The 18,420-nt window shown below is 40.2% G+C and overlaps 1 protein-coding gene across 1 annotated transcript; it reads left to right on the top strand.

The window, feature by feature from the left end:
* The first annotated feature begins 12,749 nt into the window (after positions 1 to 12,749).
* LOC119827051 (olfactory receptor 6N1-like) lies at positions 12,750 to 13,694 on the top strand. Its single transcript, XM_038348509.1, has one exon. The coding sequence runs from the start codon at positions 12,750 to 12,752 to the stop codon at positions 13,692 to 13,694; it is 945 nt and encodes a 314-aa protein (XP_038204437.1).
* Positions 13,695 to 18,420: the final 4,726 nt, after the last annotated feature.

Below are 18,420 nucleotides of genomic sequence, written 5' to 3'. Positions count from 1 at the left end.
AAGATATCCATCAGTATGGCTATAGGAAAGGGCCATTTCAGGCTCCCTCTCCTCAGCTGCCCAAGAAACTAGCTGGGGACATCTCCATTGATACCTGGGAACCCCTCTAGAGTTAAGTCTCTTGCTAACCCTAAAATGGCTCCCTTAATTAAGATATCTTCTTCCCTGCACCCCTATCCACCCTTCCTCCATCCCAACCATCCCATTCCCCCAGGGTCTCCCCATCATCCCCTCCTCACTTTTCTCTCCACATCTCCCCATCACCCCTTACCGTCACCCCATCCCCAAGATCCCAATTTTTGCCTGCCATTCTAGTCTATTTCCAATATCCAGGAGAATAACTATAAGTTTTTCTTTGGGTTCACCTTCTTATTTAGCTTCTCTAGGATCAGGAATTATAGGCTCACTGACCATTATTTATGTCTAGATTCCACTTATGAGTGAGTACATACCAAATTCATCTTTTTGGGTCTGGGTTACCTCACTCAGAATAGTGTTTTCTATTTCCATCCATTTGCATACAAAGTTCAAGATGTCGTTGTATTTTTATTGCTGAGTAGTACTCTAATGTGTATATATATTCCACACTTTCTGTATCCATTCTTCCACTGAAGGACATCTAGGTTGTTTCCAGGTTCTGGCTATTAAAATAACGCTGCTATGAACATAGTTGAACTAATGCTTTTGTAGTATGATAGGGCATCTCTTGGGTATATTCCCAAGAGTGGTCTTGCTGGATCCTGGGGTAGGTTGATTCTGAATTTCCTGAGAAACCACCACACTGATTTCCAAAGCGGTTGCACAAGTTTACATTCCCACCGGCAGTGGATGAGTGTACCCCTTACTCCAATTCCTTTCCAGCAAAGGCTATCATTAGTGTTTTTTTTTTTTTTTATTTTAGCCATTCTGACAGGTGTAAGATGGTATCTCAAAGTTGTTTTGATTTGCATTTCCCTGATCGCTAAGGAGGTTGAGCATGACCTTAAGTGTCTTTTGGCCATTTGAACTTCTTCTGTTGAGAATTCTCTGTTCAGTTCAGTGCCCCATTTTTTAATTGGGTTAATTAGCATTTTAAAGTCTAGTTTCTTGAGTTCTTTATATATTTTGGAGATCAGACCTTTGTTGCTGAGTTGGTGAAGATCTTCTCCCAGTCAGTAGGTAGCCTTTTTGTCTTAATGACAGTGCCCTTTGCTTTACAGAAGCTTCTCAATTTTAGGAGGTCCCATTTATTCAATGTTGCCCTTAATGTCTGTGCTGCTGGGGTTATACATAGGAAGTGGTCTCTTGTACCCATGTGTTCTAGAGTACTTCCCACTTTCTCTTCTCTCAGGTTCAGTGTGCTCAGATTGATATTGAGGTCTTTAATCCATTTGGACCTGATTTTTGTGCATGGTGATAGATATGGATCTATTTTCATTCTTCTACAGGTTGACATCCAGTTATGCCAGCACCATTTGTTGAAGATGCCCTCTTTCTTCCATTGTGTACTTTTAGCCCCTTTATCAAAAATCAGGTGTTCATAGGTTTGTGGGTTAATATCCAGGTCTTCTATTCGATTCCATAGGTCGACTTCTCTGTTTTTATGCCAATACCAAGCTGTTTTCAATACTGTAGCACTGTAATAGAGTTTGAAGTCAGGGATGGTAATGCCCCCAGAGGTTCCTTTATTGTATAAAATTGTTTTGGCTATCCTGGGGTTTTTTTTTGTTTTGTTTTTCCATATAAAGTTGATTATTGTTCTCTCAAGATCTGTGAAGAATTTTGATAGGACCTTGATGGGGATTGCATTGAATCTATAGATTGCTTTTGGTAGAATTGCCATTTTTACTATGTTGATCCTCCCAATCCAAGAGCAAGGGAGATCCTTCCATTTTCTGGTATCCTCTTCAATTTTTTTCTTCAAAGATTTAAAGTTCTTGTCAAATAGATCTTTCACTTCCTTGGTTAGAGTTACCCCAAGATAATTTATGCTATTTGTGGCTATCGTGAAAGGTGATGCTTCTCTGATCTCCCTCTCTGCTTCTTTATCCTTTGTGTATAGGAGGGCAACTGATATTTTGGAGTTGATCTTGTATCTGGCCACATTACTAAAGGAGTTTATCAGCTGTAGGAGTTCTTTGGTGGAGTTTTTGGGGTTGCTCATGTACACTATCATATCATCTGCAAATAATGAAAGTTTAAGTTCTTCCTTTCCAATTCGAATCCCCTTGATCTCCTTATGCTGTCTTATTGCTATTGCAAGAACTTCAAGCATTATATTGAAGAGAAATGGAGAGAGTGGATAGCCTTGTCATGTTCCTGATTTTAGTGGAATGGCTTTGAGTTTCTCTCTATTTAATTTGATGTTAGCTGTCAGCTTGCAGTAAATAGCTTTTATTATATTTAGGTATGAACCTTGTATCCCTAACCTCTCCAAGACCTTTATCATAAAAGGGTGTTAAATTTTGTCAAATGCTTTTTCAGCATCTAATGAAATAATCATATGTTTTTTTCTTTCAGTTTATTATATGATGGATTACATTGAAAGATTTTTGTATGTTGAACCAGCCCTCCATTTCTGGGATGAAGCCTACTTGATCATAATGGATAATTTTTCTAATGTGTTCTTGGATTCGGTTTGCCAGTATTTTATTGAGAATTTTTGCGTCAATGTTCATGAGTGAAATTGGCCTGTAATTCTCATTTTTGGTTGAGTCTTTGTGTGGTTTTAGTATCAGGGTAACTGTGGCTTCATAAAAGGAATTTGGCTATGACTCTTCTGTTTCTATATTGTGAAATACATTAAGGAGTATAGGTATCAGCTCTTCTTGGAAGTTCTCTTAGAATTCTGCATTGAAACCATCTGGTCCTGGGCTTTTTTTGGTAGGGAGATTTTTGATAACAGTTTCTAATTCTTTGCGACTAACAGGTCTATTTAGATTGTTCACCTGATCTTGGTTCAACTTTGGTATATGGTACTTATCAAAAAAAATGTCCATTTCTTTTACATTTTCCAATTTTGTGGCATACAGGCTTTTGTAGTAAGATCTAATGATTCTCTGAATTTCCTCTGTGTCTGTGGTTATGTCCCCCTTTTCATTTCTGAACTTATTAATTTGCATGTTCTCTCTCTGCCGTTGGATTAATTTGGATAGGGGTTTGTCAATCTTGTTGATTTTCTCCAAGAACCAGCTTTTTGTTTCATTGATTCTTTGGATTGTTTTCTGTGTTTCTATTTTGTTAATTTCAGCCCTCAGTTTGATTATTTCCAGTCTTCTACTCCTCCTGGATGAGTCTGCTTCTTCTTTTCTAGAGCTTTCAGGTGAGCTGTTAAGTCTCCAATGAGTGCTTTCTCTGTTTTCTTTAAGTGGGCACTTAGGGCTATGAACTTTCTCCTCTTAGCACTGCTTTCATAGTGTCCCATAGGTTTGAGTATGTTGTGTCTTTATTTTCATTAAATTCAAGGAAGACTTTAATTTCTTTCTTTATTTCTTCCTTGACCCAGGAGTGATTCAGTAGTTGACTGTTCAGTTTCCATGAGTTTGTAGGCTTTCTGGGGGTAGCATTGTTGTTGAATTCTAGCTTTAATCCACGGTGATCCGACAAGACACAGGTGGTTACTAATATTTTTTTGTATCTGTGGAAGTTTGCTTTGTTACCGAGTATGTGGTCATTTTTCGAGAAGGTTCCATGAGCTGCAGAGAAGAAGGTATAGTCTTTCCTATTTGGGTGGAATGATCTATAGATGTCTTAAGTCCATTTGTTTCATTACCTCCATTAAGTCTTTTAATTCTCTGTTAGGTTTCTGTCTGATTGACCTGTCCATTGGTGAGAGAGGTGTGTTGAAGTCTCCTACTATTAGTGTGTGTGGTTTGATGACTGCCTTAAGTGCTAGAATTGTTTCTTTTACATAAGTGGGTGCTTTTATATTAGGGGCATAGATATTCTGGATTGAGACTTCATCCTGATGAATTATTCCTGTTGTGAGTATAAAACGTTCATCTCCATCTCTTCTGAGTGATCAAGGCACATCATCAAACAACTCTATGGCTATCTGCACCAATCAAGGCACAGTGTTTTAATACAAATGAGAAACTGCCCTTCCTCCAATTATAGCTCTAATAATTTCACCATGCAAATGAAGGGTTGTGTTTGCTGGTAGACTTGAGCCTTTTGCTGGGTTATAATGAGAGATTCTTTCTCCAGGTCTAGTTCTAATTGATAATGTAGAAAGGTAAATGTATAGACACAAAACATCAAGGGTTACATGTACTTGGAGGAAGTAGAGGAAAAGTTAAAGAACAGGTCAATAAAAGTGTTCCATACAATACTCTAATGGTAGACATGTGTATTAGACATTTGTGCCAAACCACAGAATGTACAAAAGGAAGAGAAAACTCTGATGCAAATTATGTGTTGAACTGGTGAAGACATATCAGTATTAAACACATATTTGTTGGGTGTAGCAAATGTCTCACTTTTGCGGGAAATGGTGACAGTCAGGGAGATGGTATACGTGTTGGGCAAAGGATATATGGAAACTTTAATTTGGGCACCATTTTTCATTTTAAATTATATCTATGTATCTATGTATCTATGTATCTATGTATCTATGTATCTATCTATCTATCTATCTATCTATCTATCTATCTATCTATCTATCATCTATCTAATCTATCATCTCTCACTCTCTCTCTCTCGTGTGTGTGTGTGTGTGTGTGTGTGTGTGTGTGTACAGGTACATGCATGTTCTGCCATTTATGTGGAGGTTAGATGGTAACTCTTGTGCTACTTTATTGAATCAGGATATTTATATATTGATTTCATATATTATACATATATAATATAAATATATTATTTATTTAATTCAGCTAGTCAAGTTTGTGAGTAAATGTTTTTATTCACTGAGTCATCTGTCTGATCCTGGCACCATTTTCTATGAACTTAAAATTCCTAAAAACAACAATGATAAATAAACAAAAATAACATTATAGAATTTAAGGCTAACTCATTTTTTGTAGTAAAACTTATAAAAGAGCTTTTTTGTGTGACATAAAACCTGTGTGTTTAAGTATTTAAGTAGTGTGAGAAATGCCACAGTGAAGAAGACGGGGCCTTAACAATAATTGAGCTTATTTTCCATCTCAAACTTTAAGAAGTAATTTCCCATGCTATAATCCCTCCCTATAACGCATCATGGCAGGATTGTATTAGCCAAAATGTCACAGCCTCAGGCAGGGTTTCCTTCCAGGAAAGGCATTAGCAAATTCTAGTCTATTGACCCTGGCCAAACTGCAGTCCATATACCTGAAGAGATATGGATCTCTGATTACAGATGGGTCTAGATCATGTCACAAGTCATAAGTATTTTTGACATATCAGAGATCTTGCTTCTTTCATAGTTTAATGTCTTCTAAAGACCATGATAAATATACAGACCTGAAGACCTCTAGGCTTTCAGTCATTTATTGAACTCATCTCTAACCCAATACTTTTAATATTCAGAAATCATTTCTTGTGTTTGGAATTAGATTCATTTATGCTGCTAAAATAATAGATGTCAGCAAAGTTTAGGCTCCATTTCTGCAGCAGATTATTGTATGTTCACTTAAATTATTTTACAGACTCTTCCCATTGGTTTTCCATGTGGCCGCTACTTTCAGTTGCAAATGAGGCCCCCCAAAATTAAGGGAATTGTGTATATTTTTTAAAAAATTATGAAGTATGGGATTAGAATGAATGTGTAGGGGTTTTGATGCAATATTTTGTGATATATTCACTTGTGGATTTTACTTTCTAGTAGCACCCGAGAGTCATACATGTACAGACAAGTAGGAGTGTAAAGATAGGTAATGATTGGAACCTTTTCTGTTATCAAAGGATGTGAGCTTTGTTTTCATAAGATAGGCAGCTTATAACATGTTCTAAAAGATCAGAAGAGAACGCAAAATTAGCTTAATTGGCTTGATTCACATGGTATACCTCCTCCCACCACAGTGTGTGTAATCAAGAGTCAATCTATTTTTGAACTTGATTTCACTCCTTTGTTGCTAGTACCCTGATATTAAGCTAGGATTATTTTCATCATACTTACTTTGCACTCGATATCATTTATCAGAGTTTAGAAAAACAGTTCAAAACACCATAAAAGTCACAGAGTGAAATCACTTTCATGTTTTAATAAAAGATTGAGGCCAGGGAAGGTCTGTGGCTCACAATATACTGGAGTTAGCTAGTGGCAAAGTTTGGATTCACACCTAGGCCTGCCCGGATGTCACTCTAAATCAACATATTGCCTATGGTAGATACAAGAAACAAATGTATTATTTAGGGAAAATATTTGCAGAAGGGACTCCAACAAAGTCCTAAACTAAAGTAGCAACTTTGACATCTTGGTCTGTGTTCCCATGATCCTAATTAGGGCTAATTGAAGGAAGTAAAAGGAGACAACGAGGACCTCCCCAAAGCTTCCTACTATGACACTCCTGCGCTGGTGATCTCCGAAGAGAAAATGCTGATAATTACGGAAGTTGAGGCCCCCGGTCATTAATTGGGCATTGACTTCCACCTGGGAGCCATTCCCCTTGCTCTGGCTTCTGGCTTCCCCAGCTCAATTAAGCAACTCGTTTGTTTTCTCATTAGGAAACTTGTTAGGTGTTTCACTCTGTTCCCCTGAGTTGCTCTGGAGAAAAGTTTGTGGGAGGATTTCTGAAGCTGCTTCAGGTCTGCCTCTCTTGCTTCCCTGTGAGATATATGCTCCAACGGGATGTGTTACATCCATAGTCAGCTCCTTGTCTTGAAAACACAATATGAAAACAAATGGTTGGTGTGTCTAAAGATAGGAATGGTCAAGGCAACTGCCTAAGACCTACTGAAAAAAAAGGAATATTGAATACTTACTTTGAACGCCCATTTATAAACATTTCCAGGACCATTGCATGCTGTTGCGCCTTTGTGCAGAAAGGCTGGTGCATTCTGGTCTCTTCTCTCTATGTCTAGAATTTCTATAGTCCCTGAACATTGGTGTAGCTTTTTTGTTGTCCACCGAACACTTATTTGAGTGACAGTTCACTGAGGGAAGACAGGTCATGATACATGTACAACCTCGTTCCTCATGTATCAAATAGACATCCAGGGCTCCAGTTACTTAACCTGTAATAGACACCGAGTGTAGGAACAGGGCTTTCAACTACAGTTAGATGAAGTGCTATTTGTATCTCTTCATTCTTTAAATCCATTTAACCAGTCACCAGGAATTTAACCAGAACATATATATTTATAACCGTCAACTGTGTAGTAGCAGGAGCAATATCATTTATACAGTGTTCGCTAGAGTGGCTGTATTCACCAGCACACAGAGCCTTAGGAAGACCCCCAAAATATAAGGTTATAAAGTTAGAGAGAAAAATGATGCCTCTTGTGTTAATGGCCTAGTTCTGAGAGTGGAGAAAAGGACATCTTGCATGAATAATATAGGGAAGACAGGAGATTTGTTCAGTAATTAAAAGTATTCCATAGTGAAAAGCATATTTATGGTTTAAGCATGGCACTTAAGATACTGGATTTGGAGGCTACCAGAGTAAATCAATCTATTCATCCTCTGCCCATCACTACTATCTGAGGTTTCAGTCAACGCCATTATCTAGGCCTGAGTCCACATGCCTGAGGTCTTTGTCTTCCTGTTTCCATGATGATAATGGATTGCATTTCTTTTCCAAATGCATCCATCCCATTATCTATCCCAGGTAGGCATGTGTCCCACTTTCCTTCAGACTGGTTCGGTCATTGCTGCACAGCCCTAGCAAGATGTGAACCCATCAGTCTTACATAAAGATAAAACAAAATACCCCAGAAAACACTAACTTTTCTGCTTTCAAAAAGAGAAATGAGCAAACCTCATATGAAGGTGGCATATAAAAATTATCAATATAAGGTAAAAAATATGGGAATAGGAAGTAGAGGCTGGAACTTAACAACTCTGGCCTTCTCTATGCTCACCTGGTGTCCCCACCATTTTCTTCTCTGAGATGACTCATTTTTGCTCTCTCTTTTCTGATGATGGAACTGAAGGCCAATCAGGGAATATGAATGTCTAAAAGATGCACAGCTTCTTAGACAGACAGAATGTGGCAAAGAGAGACTGCCCTGTGAGTCTTGAATACACTTTATATTTGATTAAAAAGAGGTTTGAATTTCTGCATCATACCAAGTAGATACCCACTGGGTTTTTTTTGTTGTTTGTTTGTTTATTTTGGTGTGTGTATGTGAAATGCATGCATATGTGCATATGTGGAAGTGCACGCTGTTTCTGCATGTGTTTCTGAGCACATGTAGAAATCTAAGAACAACTTATAGGAGTTGGCTCTGTCCTTTCACCATGTGGGTTTTGGAGATTGGATTCAGGTTTTCAGGCTCACCAGCCGATGCTGTTACCTGCTGACCCACCTCTTCAGCCCCCTCTCTGATTTTACACTCCTTTACACATTCTTTTTAAAAGTTAGTGCCAATGATTTAAGGCAAATGAAGAAGTAGTTCTGAACTTCCCACAAAGAAAATTCACTTAGATGAATTTGGCAACCTCTGCTGCTCTATTGCAACATCCTTGGCTTCATTCCGTCACTGCAAAACACTGCTGGGCGTGGACGACTTTTCAGAGTCTCCCTATTTTTAGAAAGTTTGGTTATATGATTGCAACACTGTTTTGAATGTGGGACATTAAATGCGCTAGGCAAGCACTCTGCCTCTGAGATCTCTTTCTGGCTCAACCCTCTTTTAAGAAGAGATGACCTGATACAGGCCCAGTCAGATGGTCAACTTCTTAATATGCCAAAGGGGAGGGAAATATGTCCATACATAGCCAGGTTTTGCCTCCTATTAGTTAAAACGTTCTGGGGAAAAACATGAACCTCTTCTGAAATATGTTTCCTTACCCTAAAAACATAATAATGACCTCAAACTCCCACAAAGATGAAAAGAAATGAAATATGAACGTGGCTGCCCATGGTCTGAACACGTAAGAGGGTTTTTAGGTGGTAATAGATCCCCTTTCCTCCAGACACAGGTCAGATAGTCTTTAGAGATGGGATTTTAACATCACTTTCCATAATCCAGTCATTATCTTTAATATTTCCCCCTAATGTCTTTGAATTTTTCACTTGTCTTTCTCACTTGTGAAACACAGATAATAGGTAAGCTGAGAGAATTCTTTGTTTTTTTTTGTCCTTTTATTTTATTTAAATATTTTTCATTTTATATGCCAACCACAGTTCCCCTCCCCCCCCCGTTCTCCCACTTTCCTCACTGCCCCACTTGTCACCCGCTCCTTTCCTCACTCCCTCACTTCCCACCCCCTCCTTTCCGAGTGGTAAGGCCTCTTTTGGGCAGTCAAAAAAGTCTGGCATACCAAGTTGAGGCAGGACCAAAACTCTCCCCCCTGCATCAAGGCCAAGCAAGGTATCTTACCACAGGGAATGGGCTCCATTAGAAGCCAGTTCATGCATCAAAGATAAATCCAGGTCCCACTGTCAGGGGCCCCACAAACAGATCAAGTCAAATAACTGTCTTTCACATTCAGAGGGCTCTGTTTAGTCCCATGCAGGTTCCCTCCCCAGCTGTCAGTCCAGTCAGTCCGTGAGCTCCCACCAGCTCGGATCAGTTATCTCTGTGATTTTCCCCATCATGACCTTGACGCCCTCTCTCTTCATATAGTCCCTCCTCCCACTCTTCAACTGGACTCCAGGAGCTCAACCCAGTGCTTAGAAACCTTGAGCTAGGGAAATTCTCAGGAATCCACAAGGATGACCCCAGCTAAGACACCTAGCAATAGCACAAAAGGTGCCTAACTGGCCTTCTCCTGTAATCAAATTGGTGACTAACCCAATTATCATCATAGAATTTTCATCGAGTAACTGATAGAAGCAGATGCAGAGAGAATTCTTGTGTTAAAGTATTTTATACATGGGAAGCACATTGGTATATATATATATATATATATATATATATATATATATATATATATGAGAAAGACACTACTTTAAATTTTTTACATATAAATTCCATAAAGGGGATTCTTGCCTAATTTACCTATATCTCGCATTTATCATGTAAATGGTAGTCAAACTAGTAGTGATTCAAGTTGGACCAAGGTATTTAGTGAAACCCTGGGGGCTCTTGTCATTCTTCTTACCTACGCAAAGTAGGTACCATAACTTTTTTCTCTTTACCTTTTGTCTTCCTAATTACAGTTATCTCAATCTGTCTTTGTTGAAAAGTATTTGTGAAGACAACAAAATACCCCCCAAGCATCACTCCTTGCTGATACCCAAAAGATGTGCTGAGCATCTCTTGGATCAGATTAATTCAGCACTAAGGTCTATGCTCACTGATGAGCATGAAGAACTTGCTGTCTTAGTATGGAGTTTTCAGTAGACATCTCACAACTCAGGGAAAAGGACACTCATCGCTGATTGCTATCACACTACTGTGAGCACAATCATAGCAGTAAATAATATGCCTATTTTATTTTTAATAATCAAGTAATCCAGAGAAGGTAATATGAGTGTTTCTCCCAAACTGAGTTTCTCCCTCTCTGAGCTTTTACATACACCGTACTCATAAAAATTTAATAGTGTTTCTTAGAACTCTTCAGTGTTTTCTTTACTGAAAGCAAATTAATGTAATTATTTCTATACATCCTGGAAATTTATATATCATTTCAGGAAGGGCATTCTCATTTTGATAAAACAAACAAACAAAAAAACTCCTTTGTCTCGTCTGGTTGTTTTATTTAACCAGTCACCTATAGTGGATCTCTTGAATTGCTTCTGGCCTTTACAATTATAAATAAGACTAAAGGAAAATACAAGATGAAATCCTAAAAATAGGATAATCTGGTTTAATGAAAATAAGTATGAAGTTTACATAAGTATTGTTAACAGTTAATTCAATGTATGTTATATTATATTCTTATACCTAATATATGAAGAACATCTTTCAAATCAAGTATGTCTGTGAACTTCTAGGTCTTTGTCAAAGTAAAAACATGAGAAGAATACCAGAATATTGCTCCAGATTGAACACACCTTATTTTGAGTTGGCTAATATCTTTTCACATGTTTCATATTCTTTGTCTGTTTTTTTTCAGTTTCTATTTAAAGTTTATTTCTCACACTACAAATTAAACTTCTTGAGAAAAGAAATACCATTCTCTATACTACCTTTACCCTAGCATAAAGTATGGAAAATTGAAAGTGGTCCATTTGATAAATGAGTACTTCTTGTCACAGTGGTTTAGCTGCAGATGATATCACTTTGAACTTTGGTTCATATTATTTTCCTTAGGAAACAATATTATGAACAAATATGCCAATAAAAGGGATAGTTAGATTAAAAAATTAAAATCACTTTAACATTATTTTACACAACTATTTATCTCTTCCTTTGAAACCATTTCCCACAGCCTTCATTTTGACTGTTGCTTACTGGAATATGAATTTACTGATGAAGGCATCAGTCCTAGATGCAAGATGAAGAGTAATTATCTGAGAAATAGAACTGGCATGTTTCACTTCTCTCTGCCCAACTCGTTGCCCCAGAGGGACTTTCACTAAGAGCTCATGACACTGACAGTTCCAGGGAACACCCCACAAGGAGCCTCTGGGAAAATTAACTTTCTAGGAGCACTGGATATAAGTAGATAGCAACAGAAATTGCTCTGAGGAGGAGGCTACAGTTTCTAAAACCATCAAGGGCTCAGGTAACGGGTGAAGGTGGTAAAGTGGGTATGTGATTATCAGAAGAGAATTAGGCAAGAGCTTTGATCCTCTCAGTGGGTGGCAAGAAAACTCAAGCAAAATTAGACTTGATGCCCACAAAACTCACAATCATTTTCCAATAACATTGGGAAAACAAAACTCAGATGAGTTTCAGGAACGAACTGCCAAGTGTTTCTATTCTTCCTTTTAGGGAAGAGGAAGTTAGTTAAGTGAAAAATTCCCAGACAGCTGGGTGTGTCAGAGCAAGGGGACACAGTCAGTCTCTGGCTGATGCAGTTTCTTCTCTGCCTGGGGATTCTGACTCACACTTTTCTTCTTCGATAATTCCAGTTACCTGTCTCTCAGGAAGACCCAGTTTTAAAAGCTTCAGTATGAGTGTTGAATGAATAATCATTACACAGCATGGACCTGATATTTTAGGGAGCACTTTTGGAGTGTCAACCCCATTTTCATGCCCAGATCACCTAACCCATCCCTCCCAAAACAGTCGATGAAGCATAAGATTTCCTGAGAGAGGTCACAACCTTTAGGTGGCAATCCCTGACAACAGCACAATACCTCTGGTTATTTTATCATTGTAAACTAGCTGCACAGAGTCCTCAGAAAAGATAAAGCTCATAAGAAAGATTACAATAGAAAAGCTCCTTCTCCCCTTTTTTTTGGTAATGGGCTAGGGAGAATTGAGTTGCTGGACTCTCAAGAGTTCCATACTAGAACATACACAAAGATTAAACAGGGTCAGGAGTTGTCATTTCTAGTCCAAGCCCAGCCACCTACTGATGTTGGGTCATTCAGCCAATCATTTTGCCTTGGACAGGAGGTAGGGAAGGGGAGGTGCTGTTTCAGTATGAAAACATAAGGGATTTAATGAGACAATGTTCAAGCTCAGTCGTGTGCTCACCGTTGCTGTGCCTGGCTCTAGGAATATTGCATGAAGAGATGGAGGATGCTGAAGGAGTTCGTCTTGCAGCTTAACTCCCCCTACTCCTTGGAATCATGGACTGTGCTAACCACACCTGGACCCACACCTTCATCCTTGCTGGTTTCACTCCGACTGGCACTCTGCGACCTCTTACCTTCATGGGGACCCTGTGTATCTATCTCCTCACACTTGCAGGGAACTTGTTCATCATTGTCCTTGTTCAAGCAGATTCGGGGCTGTCCACTCCCATGTACTTCTTTATCAGTGTCCTCTCCTTCCTGGAACTCTGGTATGTCAGCACCACAGTGCCCACCTTGCTACATTCCCTGCTCCATGGACCTTCACCCATCCCATCGACTGCATGCTTTGTCCAGTTGTATGTGTTCCACTCCTTGGGCATGACTGAGTGCTACCTGTTAGGTGTCATGGCTCTGGACCGCTACCTGGCCATCTGTCGCCCGCTCCACTACCATGCACTCATGAGCAGACAGGTGCAGCTGTGGCTAGCAGGTGCCACTTGGGTGGCTGGCTTCTCAGCTGCCCTGGTGCCTGCCAGTCTCACTGCCACTTTACCTTACTGTTTGAAAGAGGTAGCCCATTACTTTTGTGACTTGGCACCACTAATGCGGTTAGCATGTATGGACACAAGCCGGCACGCTCAGGTTCACGGGGCAGTTATTGGTGTGGCCACTGGATGCAATTTTGTCCTCATCTTGGGACTCTACGGGGGTATTGTGAAAGCTGTGCTGAAGCTGCCTTCAGCCGCCAGCCGGGCCAAAGCCTTCTCTACTTGTTCGTCCCACATGACAGTCGTGGCGCTGTTTTATGCTTCTGCTTTTACTGTGTACGTGGGCTCGCCTCAGAACAGACCCGAGGGCACCGACAAGCTTATCGCCTTAGTGTATGCCCTTCTGACTCCATTCCTCAACCCCATCATCTATTCCCTTCGCAACAAGGAAGTGAAGGAGGCCGTGAAAAGGGTCAGTGACAAGATCAGGGCTTTGTTGAGAGAAGCCTAATTATCTCTTTCGGCGTTACCCACATCCTGGGCAAACGTAAGAATCAACTGGTTCGTTAATCATTTTGCAGAATCAGAATCAATGCCAATAAGATTACCACTCAGTTTAGCACTCACTATGCTGCACAGACCCACTCTTTCTTGACCTATCAGAGATGGAACAGGTCAAGGGAAAGGAGTTTTATCTTAATCCTTTCTGATCTGATGGTGAAGAAATGCTACGGTGGATTAAAAACTTGCATAGAGGAACTATTTTTTATTTTACTTATTTATTAAAAATTTCCACCTTCTCCCCTCCTCCCATTTACCTCCCCCTCCCCCCACTCTCACTCCCTCTCCAATCCTAAGAGAAGTCAGGATGCCCTGTCCTGTGGGAAGTCTAAGGCCCTCCCCCCTTCATCCAGGTCTAGGAAGGTGTGCATCCAAACAGACTAGGCTCCCAAAAAGCCAGTACATGCAGTAGAATCAAAACCCAGTGCTGTTATCATTGGCTTCTCAGTCAGCCCTCATTGTCAGCCACATTCAGAGAGTCTAGTTTGATCCCATTCTGTTCAGTCCCAGTCCAGCTGGCCTTGGTGAGCTCCCATTAAAACAGTCTCACGGTCTCAGTGGGTGGACGTACCCCTTGCGGTCCTTACTTCCTTGCTCATGTTTTCCCTCCTTCTGCTCTTCATCTGGACCTTGGGAGCTCAGTCCATTGCTCCAGTGTGGGTCTCTGTCATAGAGGAACTACTTTAATTGAATTTATGACTTTGATTTTTTGTATTGGAACAAGATAAAAGAGCGAAAAAAGTGAAACTCGTTCACCCAGTGCCTAGCTTTGGTTCTGTCATTCTCATATCCAGACAACCCCAAAGTGTGCGGCTGACGACTCAGAATTCACAAGTCTCTCCAGGATAGTGGGTGAAGTCAGCAGGCATGACAACAGGGAAATAAGGCCAACTAAGGCCTGCAGCAGCTTGTTTATAAGACAGGTGATCCCAACAGAGTTTAAAAGGGAGAAAACAAGGGTGACGGAAACAGTTCAATGACAGCATGTGTGGTGATTCATGCGGAGCAGGGAGCTCCACTGCTTGAGTCCAGTAATCTTGAGTCACGGTCCCAGAGCCACCTCAGTGGGATTTAACTTCCAGGGAGTGGCTGAAGACTAGAACTGCTCACCTAGTTCCCTTTGGCTCAAGAGCAGCAGAGTTGAGCATGTTGTCTGAACTCTTTTTCAGTGCCATAAATATTTTCTTAGAGTGAATTTGAAGTCGTCTTTATAGGAGGAGCAGAAAAAAAGATGACAGATGTCACAGGAAAGGCGTGCCAGTAAACAACAGAAAGGCAAACACCGCACAAAGCTGTGGCGTCAGCCCCACCCTCTGTTTAAAGCTTGACAGCACTGTTCCCTTCCGCCTCTGCACTTTAGAGATCTGTGAATCCTGAGCCACCAGCCACCCACTTAGGGGTGGTCTGGATATTAGAATGACGGAACTAAAGCCTTGGCAGAGACTGGGGACTGTGTGAATATGTCTCATCTTTCTCATTCTTACATATGTCCCACTACAAAACTAAAAGCAATGACTTTATAATACTCTCCACATCAGGATCAGTGATTATTATGTCCATATACACACAGGTGTGTGTGTGTGTGTGTGTGTGTGTGTGTGTATGAGTTGAGTTGAACCTGTATCCCAGCTTAGCTGGGGATTCACTGTACACACCAGGCAGGCCTTAAACTCACACTGCTGTGCAATCATGCCTAGCCTAAGATACACTATTAGCCTTCCTCTCATCCCACCGACTAAGGATGATTGTTTCACTATTGGCACAACTAAGTCAGAAGGATTTCTGGAATTGCCATCAAGAGCCGGACTCAACAAGCTGTCATCCAGATGTCTAGTCGACCTTGGCAGAGTCACCTCAGTCTCATCTCTGTGTGAAATCTGAGTGGCTGGCAGGGATAGCTGCTCACATTCCTTCCAGCTGAGGGAGTTTCGATTCTAGGATTGCAGCACTTTGGAAAGCATCATGATCCAGACCCAGCAGAGAATATTCAGAATATCCCGAAGAAAGGAAATTTATTGGTCAATTTCCCACAGCTTTTTTTCTACTTATTGGGGAAAAATATTTGCTTTCTGGTTTCCCTTTGTCTTAAAATGCCTATAACAGAATATTCTAAAATTCCAATGAATAATAAATGTTCAAATTGACCTTGTTACCTCACAGTGTTAAATAGAAAAGAGGTTAAGATTCCCTGCATTGGTTCAGATGTTAATCTCACATCCACTTGCTTTGTGAGTTTAGGCAACATATTCAAAATCTCTGTCTCAAGTTTCTCAATCTGTAAAATGTGCAGTAATAGGAATCTTAGAAACTATATAAATGTTATAGTCCCACATTTCCCACATCCAGTGACTGCTGATCTGTACACTTACCTCTCCTTTGTGGGGGTATTATGCAGCCTAGTTGAGGCATCCCTATGAAGCATCTCCTCCTGAGCTGTGTCTCATGTTCTCCTTGTTTAACTGGAGGATTCAAACACAATCATTAACCCTATGCTCTTCAGTGCTGGGCACAGCACTCCGTTCTTTCACTATTATTTGAGACCCCCATCCTTTGTCTCCTTATGCCTCTAACTTCACATAGGCTACTGATGGTGATTTCAAAAGAATTGTTTTCTGTGTTGTTAGCACTAAAGAACTTCTGGGAGCTGTTTGTCCGGGGAGTGACTTGCATCACTCTAGTTAAGTCTATGGGCTTCCATTTCTATGAGGTTCATGCTCTATGGTAGGATAGGATGCTTACATATCAGCTGTGGAGCTAGAACTTGTCATATCACAACTGAGGAAAGCAAGGGATGCCATACCATGGATTTTTATTCATTCATATTTAAGAAGAATAAATGAGTATGTGAACAAATAAAGTCTTTTAAAAAAGTCAAATAACTGTGGCAAGCATTATATTACTCTCCTTTTTATATTACTCTCCTTTAACTCTATCAGGAGAAAATGCCTTTCAGAAATCCATTCATGAAACTCTAAGCTACCTTTGCTTTTTGCTGTGCAATTGTTATCTCCTAACCGTCTTGGGCCTTTCTCTTTATAACACAAGTCGAGGCTATCATCACACAGTGCTTTTGGGAATATGCAAACAGCATTTATATACTTAGTGTGTAATGTCACTGGATCTTCACCCTTGACATGCCCTTTGAGTGGCCAGACAATACCTCAGGGAACTGGAATCTCTCAGGCTGTCTCTGGCAGGAAGTGGTTGTATATTTCATTTTGTACAACAAACAGCATCCCATTTTACAAGTGCCTAATGCGATGTAAGGAGCTAAATATCCATGCCAGCTCGTAGCCACCTTGCCAATCTGAATAATGACTCTCGTTGAACAGACAGGATGAAAAGGTCGGGACGAAAAGTGAACACACCAATCGCAGTACGCTTGCAGTAAGACCAGCATTCCTCATGTAGGGTATTTGTACTTTGTCTTAACTTTAGTACATTAGGTAGCAAAGAAAGGTGAAGTTAGTAAGAACCCTGTTCACTGAATGCAAGCCTGCCCAGTTATTTTTCAGAATGACCTATGACCACATTTTCCTATTTATCAGGCACATTTTAGCTGCATCTGACAGTATTTTTGTAACCTTTTGGGTGCAATTTTAAAATGATGTATTATTTATAAATACAGCATGATAAATTTTTAGAGGAACAGAAACTTACAATCACGTAAACTCGTGACGTTTCCTCATCTTCCTTAGCTGCTTGCAAGTTTCCGACAATGGACTTTGGTTTCACTCACCCCTCCCCCACACCCTCCCAGTTCTACTCTACTTCCCTACACAACTCAACCTTGCCTCATCTTTATTACATTTTGTTAAAAAATTTAAACCCCTGCCGGGCGGTGGTGGCGCACACCTTTAATCCCAGCACTCGGGAGGCAGAGGCAGGCGGATCTCTGTGAGTTCGAGGCCAGCCTGGTCTACAAGAGCTAGTTCCAGGACAGGATCTAAAAAAGCTGCAGAGAAACCCTGTCTTGAAAAACAAAAAAACAAAAAAAAATTTAAACCCTTCAAGTTCTGTTTGTGCTGCCCATATATCCTTGGGTATGTGGCCTTCCACTGCATCTTGGTGGCTCTGAGGGGCCATGCTCTTAAAGAAAACTGTCCTTTCCCCCCTCCCAAAGCTATCAGTTGCAAATAGCCTCAGCTAAGAGTAGGACTTGGTATTCACCTCTCCTCTCCATGCTGGGATTTGGTCCGGCTTGATCTTATACAAGTCTTATGCATGATGTCATAAGTGCTGTGTGTTCATATGTGTATCTGCGCTACTATGTCCAGGAAACAGTTTGCTTGTACACATCCACCAACTCTGGCTCTTAGCGATTCTTCTCACTCTTCTTAAATGTCCCTAACCTTATGAGTCATTCATTTATTCACTTCTAATTTCTCATAGGCATGTAGTATTATTGGAAAATTTACTAATGAGCTGGTGAGTTTTGTACTTATTATGTCCTATCTCACATAAAATTTTTACATAATGATTTTAAAAAGCCATTCTTTGTTCCTGATTGCAACTTATGGTATACATTCCTCTTCCACTTGATGCTAGATAGCATCTCTTACCTCTATGCTCAGGTATTTGACCTCTATGCTCAGGTAGTTGTTATGGAGTGTATAGTCTACTCAGTGAATACCATGCTTTCAGACATATAAATGGAGATATCACATCAAATGTAG

This window comes from Arvicola amphibius, chromosome 12, assembly GCF_903992535.2.
Source record: "Arvicola amphibius chromosome 12, mArvAmp1.2, whole genome shotgun sequence".
Classification (NCBI taxonomy): Eukaryota; Metazoa; Chordata; class Mammalia; order Rodentia; family Cricetidae; genus Arvicola; species Arvicola amphibius.
This window is presented reverse-complemented; position numbering and strand designations above follow the sequence as displayed.